General features: G+C 39.5%; 1 protein-coding gene and 1 long non-coding RNA gene across 2 annotated transcripts; both read left to right on the top strand.

Annotated features, from left to right (window-relative positions):
• Positions 1 to 13320: 13320 nt before the first annotated feature.
• LOC145806026 (uncharacterized) lies at positions 13321 to 14600 on the top strand. Its single transcript, XR_014348424.1, has 3 exons — positions 13321 to 13372; positions 13896 to 14000; positions 14268 to 14600. It is a non-coding gene; the product is annotated as an uncharacterized LOC145806026 (long non-coding RNA).
• Positions 14601 to 15049: 449 nt separating this feature from the next.
• Positions 15050 to 17448, top strand: LOC145805718 (uncharacterized). Its single transcript, XM_082900901.1, has 6 exons — positions 15050 to 15056; positions 15160 to 15503; positions 16016 to 16150; positions 16245 to 16460; positions 16559 to 17293; positions 17401 to 17448. Exons 1-6 carry the CDS (start codon positions 15050 to 15052, stop codon positions 17446 to 17448), a joined length of 1485 nt encoding a protein of 494 aa, XP_082757027.1.
• Positions 17449 to 17920: the final 472 nt, after the last annotated feature.

The following is a 17920-nucleotide window of genomic DNA, read 5'->3' as shown; positions in this document are numbered from 1 at the left end:
CAGAGTGAATGTTCATATTATAGAACATTCGCACTATCAATGTGAATATTAATGTGCTCTTTATCCTATTATTATTATGAATATTTTGGTAACTATGTCACTTATAAAATTTATTAGAATATAAGAAAGGACTTTTCTCATGTGTGCCTTGCATATGGTATGCAAGGTACTTACACCCTTCTATTTTGCATTTACACATTTATATGTATTGGGTTATATCAAAATATTTGGAAACTTACACATTGGTGACCTGCTAAGCAGGTCACTTTCCAGGTAAATTAATAAAATAATATATTATATGACTAAAGGTGTAAATGGTCACAAGAAAAGTATAAGTTTTCAAGAAAGGCGTAAGGAATTTCAGAAAAAGGCGTAACTGATTACTAAAAAGTATAAATCAGTTACACCTTTTATGAACACTTACTCATTTTGTGTAAGAATTTTTGGCATAAGATTTATACCTTTTGCTTCGAACATACACCTTTTGTGGAAGCCCAACTTAAAGCTTTTCGGAAGTCACTTATACCTTTTGTGAAAAAATAAATTCATCAAATTTACACCTTTTGCTTCAGCTTATACCTTATCGTGGAACTGCTTATATTTTTTTTGAAAAGTTACGCCTTTTGTGAAATAATTTTTCTCATAAGATTTATACTTTCTTTTTCATCAAACTTACTCCTGTTGTGAAAGAGTATATAACCACAAAAGTATAAATGTTATGCCAAAAATTCTTACACAAAAGGAGTAACTTTTAAAAAAATATATAAGCACTTCCACGAAAAGGTATAAGCTTAAGAAAAAGGTATAAATTTGATGATTTTTTTTTTTCACAAAAGGTATAAGTGACTTCCGAAATAGGTTTAAGTTGGCCTTTCACAAAAGGTGTAAGTTCGAAGAAAAAGTATAAATCTCATGCCAACATTTCTTACACAAAAGCAGTAACTTTTCAAAAATGGTGTAAACATTTTCACGAAAAGTATGAAGGAGTAACATTTCAAAGCGTTGATAACCAGAAAAGGAGTAACAAAGGGTTCATTTCAAAATGTTCGTAAACACAGAAGGAGTAACATATGTTCATCTGAAAGTAGTAAACACAGAAGGAGTAACATTTCGAAGTGTTCATAAACCCAATTGAGACAACCACTGAACAAATCAAAGGGTCGTGACCCCCGCTGACCACCCAAGCGTCGGTGGGCTCCGGTGCTCACAGCCATCTGAGATCGGCACCTCCACTGGCACCGCCGCCGCTAATCAAAGGTTTTTTGAAAGATTGGCTATCGATCTTGGTCTCTCTGTGTCGATGTCGGTCTGTCTCTGTCGATCCCTGTTTATCTCGGTCTGTCTCCAGCGATCTTGGTCTGTCGGTGTCCATGTGGGTCTCTTCTCTGTCGATCTCTGTCGATTTCGGTCCCTCTGTCGATCAGTGTCCATCCAGGTCTCTATGTCTGTTGAGCTCAGTCTATCTCTTTCTCTCTCTCTCTCTCTCTCTCTCTCTCTCTATCTCTCTGTCCGTTGCTCTATATTAAAAACGGTCTCTATGTCTGTCGATCTCAGTCTATCGATCAGTTATACCTTTTGTGGAAAAATTAATTCATCAAATTTACACCTTTTCCCTAAGCTTATACCTTTTTGTGGAAGTGCTTATATTTTTTTTGAAAAGTTACTCCTTTTGTGTAAGAATTTTTGGCATAAGATTATACCTTTTCTTCGAACTTACACCGTTTGTGGAAGGCCAAGTTAAAGCTTTTTCGCAAGTCACTTATACCTTTTGTGAAAAGATAAATTCATCAAATTTACACCTTTTGCATAAGCTTATACCTTTTCGTGGAAGTGCTTAAATTTTTTTTGAAAAGTTACTCCTTTTGTGTAAGAATTTTTGGCATAAGATTTATACCTTTTCTTCGAACTACACCGTTTGTGGAAGGCCAAATTAAACCTTTTTCGGAAGTCACTTATACCTTTTGTGAACAGATAAATTCATCAAATTTACACATTTTGCTTAAGCTTATACCTTTCGTGGAAGTGCTTATATTTTTTTCGAAAAGTTACTCCTTTTGTGTACAAATTTTTGGCATAAGATTTATACCTTTTCTTCGAACTTAAACCTTTTGTGGATGCCCAACTTAAAGCTTTTTCGCAAGTCAGTTATACCTTTTGTGAAAAAATAAATTCATCAAATTTACACCTTTTGCTTCGGCTTATACCTTTTCGTGAAACTGCTTATATTTTTCTTGAAAAGTTACTCCTTTTGTGAAATAATTTTTCTCATAAGATTTATACTTTTTCTTCAAACTTACACCTTCTGTGAAAGAGTATATAAGCACAAAAGTATAAATGTTATGCCCAAAATTCTTACACAAAAGGAGTAACTTTTTAAAAATAGTGTAAGTATTTTCAGTAAAAAGTGTAAGCTTAAGCAAAAGGTGCAAAATTAATGAATTTTTTTTTTCACAAAAGGTATAAGTGACTTCCGAAATAGGTTTAAGTTGGGCTTTCACAAAAGGTGTCAGTTCGAAGAAAAAGTCCAAAGTATAAATCTTATGCCAACAATTCTTACACAAAAGGAGTAACTTTTCCAAAATGGTGTAAATATTTTAACGAAGGAGTAACATTTCAAAGCGTTGATAACCAGAAAAGGAGTAACAAAGGGTTCATTTCGAAATGTTCGTAAACACAGAAGGAGTAACATATGTTCATCTCAAAGTAGTAAACACAAAAGGTGTAACATTTCGAAGTGTTCATAAACCAATTGACACAACCACTGAACAAATCAAAGGGTTCGTGACCCCCGCTGACCACCCAAGCGCGGTGGGCTCCGGTGCTCACAGCCTTCTGAGATCGGCAACTCCACTTGCACCGACGCCGCAAATCAAAGATTTTTTGAAAGATTGGCTATCGATCTTGGACTCTCTGTGTCGATGTCGGTCTGTCTCTGTCGATCCCTGTTTATCTCGGTCTGTCTCCAGCGATCTTGGTCTATCGGTGTCCATGTGGGTCTCTTCTCTGTCGATCTCTGTCGATTTCGGTCCCTCTGTCGATCAGTGTCCATCTAGGTCTCTATGTCTGTCGATCTCAGTCTATCTCTCTCTCTCTCTCTCTCTCTCTCTCTCTCTCTCTCTCTCTCTGTCCGTTGCTCTATATTAAAAACGGTTCTCTTTTACATTGACATACTTGGTTGGATTTGGGGTCGGAGTCGCTATTCCAAGCCCTCCCAGACTCGTCTTCTCTGGAACGGAGTTCTACTGGGACAAAGGCCAAGCCCTCCGAAACGCCCTTCTCTCTCACATTGCCATTATCTGAACAAGACAAATACAGTGTGATTGGATTTTAGGAACTTACAAAAAAAACGGAAGTTGGACGTTTTGCGAAGTTACTTACATCTCTTTGTGGCACAGATCTATACGTTTTCTCCGAACTTACACCTTTTGTGAAAGTCCAACTTAAAGCTTTTTTGGAAGTCAGTTATACCATTTGTGAGAAAATAAATTCATCAAATTTACACCTTTGGCTTAAGCTTATACCTTTTCGTGGAAGTGCTTATATTTTTTTTGAAAAGTTACTCCTTTTGTGTAAGATTTTTTGGCATAAAATTTATACCTTTTCTTCGAACTTACACCGTTTGTGAAAGCCCAACTTAAAGGTTTTTTGGAAGTCAGTTATACCTTTTGTGGAAAAATAAATTCATCAAATTTACACCTTTTGCCTAAGCTTATACCTTTTCGTGGAAGTGCTTATATTTTTTTTTTTGAAAAGTTACTCTTTTTGTGTAAGAATTTTTGGCATAAGATTTATACCTTTTCTTCGAACTTACACCGTTTGTGGAAGGCCAACTTAAAGCTTTTTCGCAAGTCACTTATACCTTTTGTGAAAAGATAAATTCATTAAATTTACACCTTTTGCATAAGCTTATACCTTTTCGTGGAAGTGATTATATTTTTTTTGAAAAGTTACTCCTTTTGTGTAAGAATTTTTGGCATAAGATTTATACCTTTTCTTCGAACTTACACCGTTTGTGGAAGGCCAACTTAAACCTTTTTCGGAAGTCACTTATACCTTTTGTGAAAAGATAAATTCATCAAATTTACACCTTTTGTCTAAGCTTATACCTTTTCGTGGAAGTGCTTATAATTTTTTTGAAAAGTTACTCCTTTTGTGTAACAATTTTTGGCATAACTTTTATACATTTTCTTCGAACTTACACCGTTTGTGGAAGGCCAACTTAAAGCTTTTTCGCAAGCCACTTATACCTTTTGTGAAAAGATAAATTCATCAAATTTACACCTTTTGCTTAAGGTTTTACCTTCTCGTGGAAGTGCTTATATTTTTTTTGAAAAGTTACTCCTTTTGTGTAAGAATTGTTGGCATAAGATTTATACCTTTTCTTCAAACTTAAACCTCTTGTGAAAGAGTATATAACCACAAAAGTATAAACTTTATGCCAAAAATTCTTACACAAAAGGAGTAACTTTTGAAAAAAAATATAAGCACTTCCACGAAAAGGTATAAGTTTAAGAAAAAGGTGTAAATTTGATGAAATTTTTTTTTCACAAAAGGTATAAGTGACTTCCGAATAGGTTTAAGTTCGCCTTTCACAAAAGGTGTAAGTTGGAAGAAAAAGTATAAATCTCATGCCAACATTTCTTACACAAAAGCAGTAACTTTTAAAAAATGGAGTAAACATTTTCACGAAATGTATGAAGGAGTAACATTTCAAAGCGTTGATAACCATAAAAGGAGTAACAAACGGTTCATTTCAAAATGTTCGTAAACACAGAAGGAGTAACATATGTTCATCTGAAAGTAGTAAACACAGGAGTAACATTTCGAAGTGTTCATAAACCAATTGACACAACCAGTGAACAAATCAAAGGGTCGTGACCCCAGCTGACCACCCAAGCGTCGGTGGGCTCCGATGCTCACAGCCTTCTGAGATCGGCACCTCCACTGGCACCGCCGCCGCAAATCAAAGGTTTTTTGAAAGATTGGCTATCGATTTTGGTCTCTCTGTGTCGATGTCAGTCTCTCTCTGTCGATCCCTGTTTATCTCAGTCTATCTCCAGCGATCTTGGTCTGTCGGTGTCCATGTGGGTCTCTTCTCTGTCGATTTCGGTCCCTCTGTCGATCAGTGTCCATCTAGGTCTCTATGTCTGTCGATCTCAGTCTATCTCTCTCTCTCTCTCTCTCTCTCTCTCTCTGTCCGTTGCTCTATATTAAAAACGGTTCTCTTTTACATTGACATACTTGGTTGGATTTGGGGTCGGAGTCGCTATTCCAAGCCCTCCCAGACTCGTCTTCTCTGGAACGGAGTTCTACTGGGACAAAGGCCAAGCCCTCCGAAACGCCCTTCTCTCTCACATTGCCATTATCTGAACAAGACAAATACTATGTGATTGGATTTTAGGAACTTACAGGTTTTCGAGGGAAAAAACCGAACTTAGACGTTTTGCGAAGTTACTGACATCTCTTTGTGGCATAAGATTTATACTTTTTCTTCGAACTTACACCGTTTGTCAAAGCCTAACTTAAACCTTTTGTGTAACAATTTTTTTCATAAGATTTATACTTTTTCTCCGAAGTTACACCTTTTGTGGAAAAAAAAATACATCAAATTTACACATTTTCCTTAAGCTTACACCTTTTCGTGGAAGTGCTTACACCATTTTTCAAAAGTTACTCCTTTGGTGTAAGAACTTTTGGCATACCATTTATACTTTGTCTTCGAACTTACACCATATGTGAAAGCCCAACTTAAGCTTCGTCGGAAGTCACTTATACCATTTGTGAAAAAAAAAATTCATAAAATTTAGACATTTTGCTTAAGCTTACACCTTTTTGGGAACATATTTACACCATTTTTGAAAAGGTACTCCTTTTGTGTAACAATTTTTGGCATAACACTTATACTTTTTCTTCCGACTTACACCTTTTGTGAAGGACCAAGTTAAAGCATCTTTGGAAGTCACTTATACCTTTTGTGAAAAACAAAATTAATGAAATTTACACGTTTTGCTTACGCTTACACCTTTTTGGTAACATATTTACACCTTTTTTGAAAATGTACTCCTTTTGTGTAAGAATTTTGGTCATAACATTTACTCCTTTTGTGCTTATACACTCTTTCACAAAAGGTGTAAGTTGGAAGAAAAAGTATAAATGTTATGCCAAAAATTCTTACACAAAAGGAGTACCTTTTCAAAAATGGTGTAAGTATTTTCACAAAAAGGTGTAATCTTAAGAAAAAGGTGTAAATTTGATGATTTTTTTTTTCCCAAATGGTGCAAGTGACTTCCGAATAAAGCTTTAAGTTGGGGTTTCACAAAAGGTGTAAGTTGGAAGTTAAAGTATAAATGTTATGCCAAAAATTCTTACACAAAAGGAGTAACTTTTCAAAAATGGTGTAAGCCCTGCCACGAAAAGGTGTAAGCTTAAGCAAAATGTGTAAATTTTATGTTTTTTTTATCACAAATGCTATAAGTGACTTCCGACGAAGCTTTAAGTTGCCGCTCACAAACGGTACAATTTCTTGAACAAAAGGAGTAACTTTTCAAAAATGGTGTAAGTATTTTCACGAAAAGTATAAAGGAGTAACATTTCAAAGTGTTCATAACCACAAATGGAGTAACAAAGCGTTCATTTCAAAATGTTCGTAAACACAGAAGGAGTAACATCAAGTGTTCATTTCAAAGTATTCGTAGTAAACACAAAAGGAGTAACATCAAATGTTCATTTCGAAGTGTTCATAAACAAATTGGGACAACCACTGAACAAATGAAAGGGTTCGTGACCCCCGCTGACCACCCAAGCGTCGGTGGCCTCCGGTGCTCACAGCCTTCTGAGATCGGCACCTCCACTGGGACCGCCGCCGCAAATCAAAGGTTTTTTTCTCTCTGGCTATCGATCTTGGTCTCTCTGTGTCGATGTCGGCCTATTCTCCGTCGATGTCTGTCTCTCTCTGTCGATCCCTGTTTATCTCGGTCTGTCTCCAGCGATCTTGGTCTGTCTGTGTCCATGTGGGTCTCTTCTCCGTCGATCTCTGTCGATTTCGGTCCCTCTGTCGATCTCGGAGTGGCTGCTCTGTCGATCAGTGTCCATCTAGGTCTCTATGTCTGTTGATCTCAGTCTATCTCTCTCTCTCTCTCTCTCGCTCTCTCTGTCTGTCCGTTGCTCTATATTAAAAACGGTTCTCTTTTGCATTGACATACTTGGTTGGATTTGGACTTGGAGTCGCTATTCGAAGCCCTCCCAGACTCGTCGTCTCTGAAACGGAGTTCTACTCAGAGAAAGGCCAAGCCCTCCGAAACGCCCTTCTCTCTCACATTGCCATTATTTGAACAAGACAAATACAGTGTGATTGGATTTTAGGAACTTCCAGGTATTGGGGGGAAAAAACGGAACTTACACGTTTTGTGAAGTTACTCACATCCCTTGTGAAAAAACTTACAGTATTTGTGAAAAGGTTACACATTTGTGAAATAATTTATTTTACAAAATTTAGACCTTTTCGTTGAAATACTTAAACCTTTTGTGAGATGTTACTAATTTATTAAAAATCATGTCTATTAAAAAATTTACACGTTTTATTGGAACTTACACTTTTTATGAGAACAGAACTTACACCTTTTTTGAAATTAGTTACATCTTTTCTGAACATGCTTACACCTTTTATGGAAATCTGAATTATATTTTCCTAAATTTTAAACCTTCAATGGGAAGTTACACCATTGTGACATATCTTTCATGTTTTGTGAAAACTACATACATGTTTTTGAAAATATACACCTTGCATGGAAGGAGTATTTGAATAAAATTTATACCTTTTGTTAAAAACATAAACCTTTTCTGAATGATTACACCTTTTTGTGGGAATGCTTACACCGTTTCTGAATGGTTACTGCTTTTGTGAATAACTGTTTTCATAAAATTTAGACTTTTTATGGGATATTACAACTTTTCTGCCAGCAAAACTTACATATTTTTAAAAAATTTACACCTTCTATGGAAAATATGTTTTCAGCAAGTTTACACCTTATTTCAAAAGCTTACACCTCTTCTAAAAAGGTACTCATTTTGTGAAGCAAACATGTTTAAAAAATTGTACACCTTTTAAATAGGAGTTACATCTATCTTTGGTGAAGACAGCTAGACCTTTTTTGAAAATTTACACGTTTTATGGAAGATAAGCTTTTGATAAAGTTTGTTAAGGCCGTTTGGTAACACTTACGTTTTCAGTTTTATGTTTATATTTACAAAAACTTAAAAAACTCAAATAAAAACTTGTTTGGCAAAATTTTTAATTTATAAATCAGTGGTCTCAGTTTATAAATTTGGCCAAAAAATAAAAACACAAAAAATGTGTTTCCATTTTGAGCTTTCAGTTTTTTTTTTTTTTACCACCCAACACTAGCCACCACCCACCACCATTTTCCACCACCGTCTTCCGCCTCCGCCACCACCACCCACCCCCACCCCCACCACCACCACCACCACTACTGCCCACCACCTACCACCCACTTGCCATCCAACCGCCACCACCCACCACTTGCCATTACCATCCACCGCTCGCCACCACCACCTACTTGCCACCACCACTCACCACCCACCTGCCACCACCACCTGCCACCACTAGCCACCCACCACTACCTGCTACTGACCTGCCACCACCACCACCGACCACCACCATCACCTATCACCCACCTCGCACCCACCCGCCACCACCACCCGCCACCCGCCACCACCACCACCCACTCGTTACCACCTATCACCCGCCACCGTCACCCACCCACCCACCACCACCACCACCATCCGTCACCTACCCGCCACCACCCGCCATCCGCCACCCACCTGCCACCACCACCCACCACCCACCACCCGCCGCCACCACCACCACCACCACCCGCCACCGTCACCCACCCACCCACCATCACCACCCGCCACCACTCGCTATCCGCCACCCACCTGCCACCACCACCCACCACCCGCCACCATCACCACCACCACCTACTCGTTACCACCCACCAACCGCCGCTGTTACCCACCCACCCACCCACCCACCATCACCACTCGCCACCACCTACCACCTACCACCACCCGCCATCCGCCACCCACCTGCCACCACCACCCACTTGCTACCACCCACCACCCGCCACCGTTACCCATCCACTCACCACCACCACCCACCACCCGCCACCACCACCCACCACCCGCCACCACCACCACCACCACCACCACCACCACCCACTCGCTACCACCTGCCACCATCACCCACCCACCACCACCACCACCACCCACCACTCACCGTCACCACTTTCTACCACCGTCTTCCGCTGCCACTTGCCACCACTCGCCATTTCTCACTCTTTTTTATATTTTAAATTTTTTTAAAACATTTTGTCAATTACCAAATGCGTTTGTAGTTTATGTTTTTCAAAAAATAAACAAAAACTAGTTTATAAAATTTTTGTAAATATAAACTGAAAACGTAAACGTTACCAAACACACCAAGAAATTATTTGACAAAAGGTATAACCTTTTCAAATATGGTGTATGTTTGTCCGAAGAAGGTGTAAATGACCATAGAAAAGATGTAATTTTTGTTTTTCACTAAAGTTGTAACTTGAAATAATAAGTTTAAATTTTACGAAAAAGGTTTTCCCACAAAATGTGTCATTTTTCAAGAAGTTGTAAATATTTCCGAGAGGAGGTGTAAATTTTTAGGAAAGGTGTAAACTTTAGGAATAGTTGTAAACTTTGTGAGTTTTTACAAAAGGTACAAGTTCCCAAGACCAATCATCGAAGCTGAATGTTTCGTTTTTACAAGAGATATAAGTTCCCAAAGAAGACCAATCTCAATGAAAGCTGAATGTTTCGTTTTTAGAAAAAGATCCAAGGTGTAACTTTTACTAAGAAAATTAATGTAATGTAAAGATATAAAGTTCCAAGGTGTAACTTTTATGAAGAAAATGAATTTATAAATGATGTCAGTTTTCATTAAAAGGTGTCGGTTGTCAGAACAAGTATAAAACTTTAAAAAATCCCGAAGTGTTCAGAAGAGGTGTAAGTTCCGTCGGCCCGTCCGTCTCTCTTCCATCTCGGACCTCTCTCTTTGTTTGTCTTTCTGTCTGCCCGTCTCTCCGTTGTTCCATTTCCCCGTAGCTGTAGGGTTTTACAGAGAACAATATTTGAGTGTTGAGCTTGAGTTCTTGGGAAGGCTAGCCATGGAAGTGGATGCGTAAATACTTTTTTTGAGTTGATTTTTGTCGGTGGAGCACAACCGCAAGGGTTAATCGAGCACCACCGTCGGTTCGTCTGATCCGGTTGGTATTTCCTTTATTTCGTGCTGGTACATTATTTGTCTCCTTGTTTGTCTTCTATCATTCGCATATACCTTCACACCCAACCCGAAATCGACCCAATAGGAACTGTTCTGTACACCATTTTGGTATTTTGTGCTATTCGAATAGGAACTCTTCCCTCTGCTAACCGAAATGGACCCAATAGGAACTGTTCTGTACTCGATTTTTGTATTTTCTCCCTTCCGAATAGGAAGTCTTCCCTCTGCTATCAGTGCTGCAAGTTGAACATAGGTATGATAGTAGTTAGCAACAAGCATAAAAGGTGTTCTGCATTTACATGGCGAACTTGTTAGGTTGGGTTATATATAACCAAAGAATACTTTAAAAGAAATTTGTGTAATGTTGGCACGGGAAAAACAAAATTTTTTTTTTCGAGTAGCCAAAAAAGCAAAAATAAGAAACTCGATAAACAAACAATGACTAATCTTGTTTCCGCAACAGGTAGCACACTCGGTTGAATTGTGCTTTAAATTTTGTAGTACTCGGTGATTGTATATTGCCAGAACTTATGTTTAGAAACAATCTGTGGTACACGGACTCTTCAAAATAGATCAAATACCTGTGTCGGACACCTGAGAGTCGGACAAGGGTATGGGATATGTGTCGGATACTTTTCAACGGACACTTCTTATATAATTGTATAAAACACAATTATTATATGTGCAAATTATTGTGAAATTACTATAAATGTGATTTTGACACCGTGAGTTACATATAGTACCATTTTATGGCACATATTAGATTAAAAATATGATATTTTTTCCCCACACCGTGTACCATTGAATGTAGGGTTAAGATTTAATGAGTCGGACCTGTACATACATACCGCACTTGGGACCCGTACCCGAGTCCGTGTAACACAGTAAACAACTCTTTCTTTCAGTGCTGAAGTTCATGCATAGTTGACGGTATTCAACTTAAAACATAGGAAAGCCAATTGAAAGAGTTGAAATGAGGATGACGATTTCCAAATTTTGTAGAGAGCTATTCGTTCCCACACCCAATTCTGAATCAAGAGTTGAAGCATTCACTTTCATGGCTAGCCTTTCCAACAACTTAAGTGGCCGGAGACGATGGCTGAAAACCAATACCTTCTCCCCACCTGAGTCGGACAACCCTAACAGATTAAGGAAGAAGTTTGGCTTCAGTCCTTGTCTAATATCCAACTTTTCTAAGATGTGGTCCATCCGGACATCGTCAATGCCCTCTGTTTCTGTGGTTGATGTGTCTGTAGGTGAAATCTTTAGGAGGGATCTCAACTGTGCGTGCACATACAGTGTGCTCCCATCCCAGGTGATGTTCAACTGCTTAACGAAGTTGTTCAGTTTTTCAACTTCACGAACTGTCGTAAGGGTGACGTGAAGAAATTCAGAGAGGTCAACAAGCCCTGGCAATTCACGAAGAAAATCTAATTTGTAGAAATGGACAACCTTGCCTGTCATTGCACGCAACTTTTGAATGACGGTTACCTTTCTATTGAAGTTATCATCTTGCATATATATACAGCAGTTACATTTGAAGAGGAAGGTAGCTGTCATTCATGAGTTGCGGGCTGTCTGGACTTTATTGAGCGAGTTCATGAATGCATACTCTCATTTGTCTTTTTTATGACCTTCGTGCAGAATGAGAATGGATGGGTACGTTAGTAATATTTTTTGGCAGGCAGTGGCAGTCTTGCTTGTTTCATTGTCACATACAATTGATGAAACTTGTTTGTACGCCCAGAAAAGTATTCTTCTCTGATCTGCCCACTGTCTGAGCACCCGAAGGTAATGGAGCATGGGCCAGGATTGACCCACCTCGATTCTCTGCAACCAAGTTGCTCAGTAGGAAATTGAAGCCCTCAACTTGATGGCTGGCCTTGCCAACAACGTAAGTGGCCGGAGACGATGGCTGAAAACCAATACCTTCTCCCCACCTGAGTCGGACAACCCTAACAGATTAAGGAAGAAGTTTGCCTTCAGTCCTTGTCTAATATCCAACTTTTCTAAGATGTGGTCCATCCGGGCATCGTCAATGCCCTCTGTTTCTGTGGTTGACGTGTCTGTAGGTGAACTCTTTAGGAGGTAGTTAAGAAGTTGAACATCACCTCGGATGGAAGCACACTGTATGTGCACGCACAGTTGAGATCCCTCCTAAAGAGTTCACCTACAGACACGTCAACCATAGAAACAGAGGGCATTGACGATGCCCAGATGGACCACATCTTAGAAAAGTTGGATATTAGACAAGGACTGAAGCCAAACTTCTTCCTTAATCTGTTAGGGTTGTCCGACTCAGGTGGGGAGAAGGTATTGGTTTTCAGCCAACGTCTCCGGTCGCTTAAGTTGTTGGAAAGGCCAGCCATCAAGTTGAGGGCTTCAATTTCCTTGCTTGTTTCATTGTGACATACAATTGATGAAACTTGCTTGTACGCCCGGAAAAGTATTCTTCTCTGATCTGACCACCCGAAGGTAATGGAGCATGGGCCACGATGCAGCCACCTCGATTCTCTGCAACCAAGTTGCTCAGTAGGAAATTGAAGCCCTCAACTTGATGGATGGGGTTTCATCTGGTTTTCGTGCCTGGGATGAGCACCAATTTCTGTCACAGAAGAATCGTGTCCTGATTGTTTAACCCCGTCATGAAATAGTTCAGTTGCTTCTTTGTCATTTGTAGTCGGGCCTTCATAAAAGTATGTGCGTGTAGTCCTTCAGCCCTAAATGAAAAACACAATGTAGTCCTTCCTCTTGAAGATTTGGGAAATTATGCATTTATCGCTTGTACACATAATTGTTTTAATTGTAAGCTGTGTGAACGAAATGCAAAATTTCCATGTGTGCCCTTTCTTTTGTCTGTTTCAAAATCTGTATATGTGTTGGGAAATTCTGCGTGTTATTGTCTGTGTTTATGCAAAATTTTAAGGTTAACAGCCACATGTTGCAGCCGTTTGTTTGTGTTGTTGTAAATATTGATTGCAATACTTTGCAGGAGTTGTCGTCATTGCATCTGATGGATATTGGTCACCTCGCACCAACAATGTTAGTTTTCTCCTTAAAGACTTGCTACCAGTTGGTTTCGTACATATGTTTGTAAACAAACGAAATCCATCACCAAGGAATACGCTGATTTTTTTCTGGATCAATTCTTACAGCAGCCCTTGTACTTTTGTGTTTGTGTTATTTGTTTTGCACAAATTTTGAATGGCCTCGCTTTGCACCATCAATTTTGAACTTTTGTTTCAATTACGTCCATTTGATTTCAACTCTTCACTGTTTTGTATCAGAAAATATGCATATACGTGGCAACTGTACTTTTTGTTGTAGTCAACTTATAACTTTACTGAACTTACATAATCTCAATCAATTGACATTACAATCTTTGTTTTATAAATGACAAACGGCATTAGCAATTTGACCGAAAATGTCCACGACATTTGAAATGGACTGTCACAATTTAGGTAGTTTAAAGTGCATCGATCGAAATTAGACAACGGACAAAATGTGTACACCACCCCTGTAATTCTCCCTTCCATCTAATTTGTATGATTTGCTCTTTCATAAGGGGAAGGAAAAGATTGAAGACAATTGCCGAACAACATATCCAAATGTCTGACACTATCGCTGGCTCTTGTCGAAAGCGGCCAGTTGCACCATTCATTTGTTACAGGTACTAGTTGTTTATTTTGACAATCTGGAATTACATATTTCGTACTGAAATTACGCGCCTCGTCGAAGTTCAGTTTGTGATGTTTCAAATTGGTTTTGTTTCGCATGTCTGAAAATGTTTAACTTGGTGTTGATTCAGTCCCGGATGTACGAAAGCTGTCTTATGCCGATTTCGGGGCCAGCTTGACATAAAAACTTGCATATATATATATATATGTATTCATATTTCACATTTAGTGATGATAAGCTTGACGATGCTTGCATGCAGCCAGCAACAATTCAAGGAAATGCAAGGGCCAGACAACACTCGACGAAAAATGGTGAGTGTTGAAATCTGTATTCTCTATAATACACTATGATGGAAACACATCGCTGGGTTGCTATCCACACGTTGTATTGAATGGTCGTAGTGGGCTTGTGATTGTTTCGCGTTTGTAGGATTGTAGCATGTAATAATGTCACCTTCCTATTGTTTTTGTAAATTTCAATTCGTTGTAAAAGTCCAGCTACGTTTTGTCGCTGACTTTTTGCTGCAACTGTTATTTGTATTTGCAATCTTATTTAATTACCAACAATGCACACGGATTGCGTTTGGCATAAAGTTGTAGTTACAGTAATTTCGGACTCATAGTTGTTACTTGTCTTGTACGTCTGTCATTTTCTTGGTTAAAGACTAGAAAGGAGATTGGGGAAAGGTGGAAGGCACTCCCCTCTGATGAGAAAAAGAGGTTTGTGGAAATGGCTAAGGCGAGCGCTGAGGAACACGCCAAAGTAGTACCATGTGCACTGAAGTCTGAAAAGGTCATTACGTACTTCATGTTTTCGTAAATGCATTTGGCTAGGTCCTGCTTTGCTGACATTGTTGGTTGTATTTTTGTATTAATTTAAGGGTAAAAAATGTGCAGGGTAAAAGGCAACTCCGCATATCATTGAAGTCAATTGTTGAGCTAGTTAACCGGTTAACGAAGCACAAAAGCAGGCAGTCATTGACATTGGGTTTGCTGGCCTCCTGGGGATGAAGTGTACACGTATAGATCACGACTTGTGCGCATGGTTGGTACAGAACTTCGATCCTGACAATAGTTCATTGAATGTTCATGGTTGTCAAGTCAGGCTCACGTGTAAGGCAGTTAATGTTTTATTGGGAATACGGTGTGAAGGCGATGACGTGCAGTTGGCTGGGTCATTGGAAGCGTATCCCAATATCTACGATGAGGTTGGAGTTGTTAACGGAGTCATTCCTTTGAACAAGTTGAGACTTTATCTGACCGAGACTGCTGGTGCGGAGGACGAGTTTCGGCGGAAATTTGCGCTGTACGTGTTGGGGGCCATGTTGTGTCCTACCACAATGACCGGGTTGAAGCCATCGTTCATTCATGCCGTGAAGGACGTGAATCGTATGCGAGCTTGTAATTGGGCAAAGTTGACACTGCAATTCCTTCACAACGGTGTTCGGAAGTATAAAGGTCATCGCGGTGCAACTGGATGTGTTTTCCTGCTAATGGTATGCCAATACCTTGAATTTTTTTTCCATTCCCCCCTTCATGTGTTTCATGCATTGTTCTATCATGGTTCAACAAATTGGCCTTGATTGGGACATACAATGGTACCTGCTTTGTGAGTACGACAAACAGCACTCTTCCTGACCAAGTATGGTACCTGCAGAAATAAATTTTGTGTGACTACCGTCATGAATTTAAGAACAAAGAGTACAGGGCAAAAAGTATGCTGAACCTCAATGGAGGAACCAATTAAAACTACGTTGCGAAGAGGGGAACATGTACATAAATTTTTTTTCTTGGTTTCATCAATAAAGTCCTTGGTGTGCTGTACAATTTTTTCCCCAAAAAACATTGCATGATATGTGCCTATAAAGTTGACAGCATCCTCAACAAAATCGGTATGCTATGTACGTTCCACTGCAAAATTGAGAATAATGAATGTCATTGTTACTGAATATAGTTTATTTCTGTGGGAAGAACAACTTAATTATGGTGTGCCCCTTAATGTCCACAGCTGTTGTACCTTGATTGTGTTTGTCTGAGCTCGACTACGACGCGGTCCACACCTCGGCTTCATGATTGGGGTGATACCCAAATACGGGAGACGCTGCGACGTATCAGAAGGAAGCAAAATTTCCCAACAATTGCGGTAAGCACTCCTACCACTGTGCACATTTCACACCAACGACCCACTTGTCTTCAACATACAATGTCAGACTTCATTTATGCGTTTCTATGATTAGGTGGAGTTTGATTACAGTAACGCCGATGATGCTGACATGGATGCATGCCATGTCGAGAACCAACAAACAGGACAGTACAATGAAGTCCGTATGAGCAATTTGGAGTCCGACATTCGTGAACTGAAGGAAATGATGAAGCAAGTTCTCCACAACCAAACAGATTTAATGGAGATGTTGCGACATTTCGAAGGCAAGCAAGTTGTTCGCAATGACAAGGTAATCCATCCAAGCATTACGCAATTTTCACACAGTTGAGCCACATCATTTGAAGATGGTTTGTAAGACTAAGTTCACGAATGTGTATGTATAATTAGGTGGAAGGCAATGATGTGTGTATCATTAACCTCTCCTCCAATGTTGCTCAACTGAAGGAAATGCTGAAGCAACTGCTTCAACGTTTCAGTTTGGGCTGCAACGAACCGTTCACTGAACAAACCAATTTACATGAACTGAAGCAAATGCTACACCACCTCATCGAAGGTATATTCTCTACGCCGCAACCGGCAGGCGTGGCCAAACAGGGTGTGGACCCTGCTGTTGGAGTCGAGGCGCATGAGGATGGCGTGGTCAAACCATCGGACGAAGTTAACCCAATGGAGTGTAATATTTCAGATGTACAAGGGGTGGATCACCAACAACATATTTTGAAGGGAACCTTGGCAAGGGATAAAAGTCATTTGCATGATGGGCACAAGCTGAACATTGAAGAAGGTGGGGACAACAACAAGAAGGGAGGCCTTCAGTCAGGGGAAACATATGAAACTGAAGATAAATACAGTCCTGACCTTCAGTCAGTGGGCGTGAAGAACGTGGCGTGCGATGTGCATACTTCTCCTACTAAGCTTGGCAAACCATTGGGAGCAACTGGAATCGTTAGAGGAAGTGCGAAGGGAAGACAAAAAGGAAAAGGAAAAGGAAAAATGTGCGGAAGTGGAGTTCAAGCCACTGAGGTCGGGGATATGCAATTGTGCATCGATAGCAAAACAAATAGTGGAGTTGACGACAGCAGTTCACCTGTGGATGTTGATGGCGTGGACAACGTGAACAAGGTACAAATACTGCCTTTAATGCCCCACAAGTTGTGAATACCCAATTCATGCCCACATCAATAATGTGAATCAGTAATTTTATAATCATCTGTGTTATATTGTACTAGTTGTCAAAGAATTGCATGTTTGCAGTTATGACTGCTGCCATATGTTAGTACACATTTCTAACAAACTCCGCACCAAACATCACAAGTTGGGAAAACTCTGAGGCTCACAGTTTTTACATCATTTCACGTTTTTTTTTATGACTACAGACCTTGTAATATAAGCTTCAATATTTTTATGAAATGTGTACTGTTAGTTGGCTGTTTATTTTTGTAGGACTCGTTGACGATGTTGGACAGCGAAGGGTTGTTATCGGCGGAGGAACAAAAACTTCTTCACTATGTATTTGACGATAGCAAAAATGAAATGTATTGTTTCATTTACTACTTGCAAATTTTCAATGACAGTCCACTGTGAAATAACTATCGTTCTAAGGATCATTTATTGCTTGTAGGGACATTGTTGTTTCCATGAATCTTCATGGACGGGCATGTGAAGTTGGCACCCGGCGTGACATGCGCACGCTCAAACCAGGGTCGTGGCTATCCGACACTGTAAGTGTTGGCTGCACAAATATGAATC

Source organism: Camellia sinensis, chromosome 13 (assembly GCF_055761805.1).
Source record: "Camellia sinensis isolate YWXY chromosome 13, ASM5576180v1, whole genome shotgun sequence".
In the NCBI taxonomy this organism is placed as follows: domain Eukaryota; kingdom Viridiplantae; phylum Streptophyta; class Magnoliopsida; order Ericales; family Theaceae; genus Camellia; species Camellia sinensis.
This window is presented reverse-complemented; position numbering and strand designations above follow the sequence as displayed.

What these genes read in the sequence shown, in the direction of transcription:
- LOC145805718 (XM_082900901.1), top strand. An exon ending in GATGTGTTTTCCTGCTAATG is followed by an intron (nt 15,504 to 16,015) that starts GTATGCCAATAC and finishes TAATGTCCACAG; the next exon opens with CTGTTGTACCTTGATTGTGT. An exon ending in GCGTGGACAACGTGAACAAG is followed by an intron (nt 17,294 to 17,400) that starts GTACAAATACTG and finishes ATATTGTACTAG; the next exon opens with TTGTCAAAGAATTGCATGTT.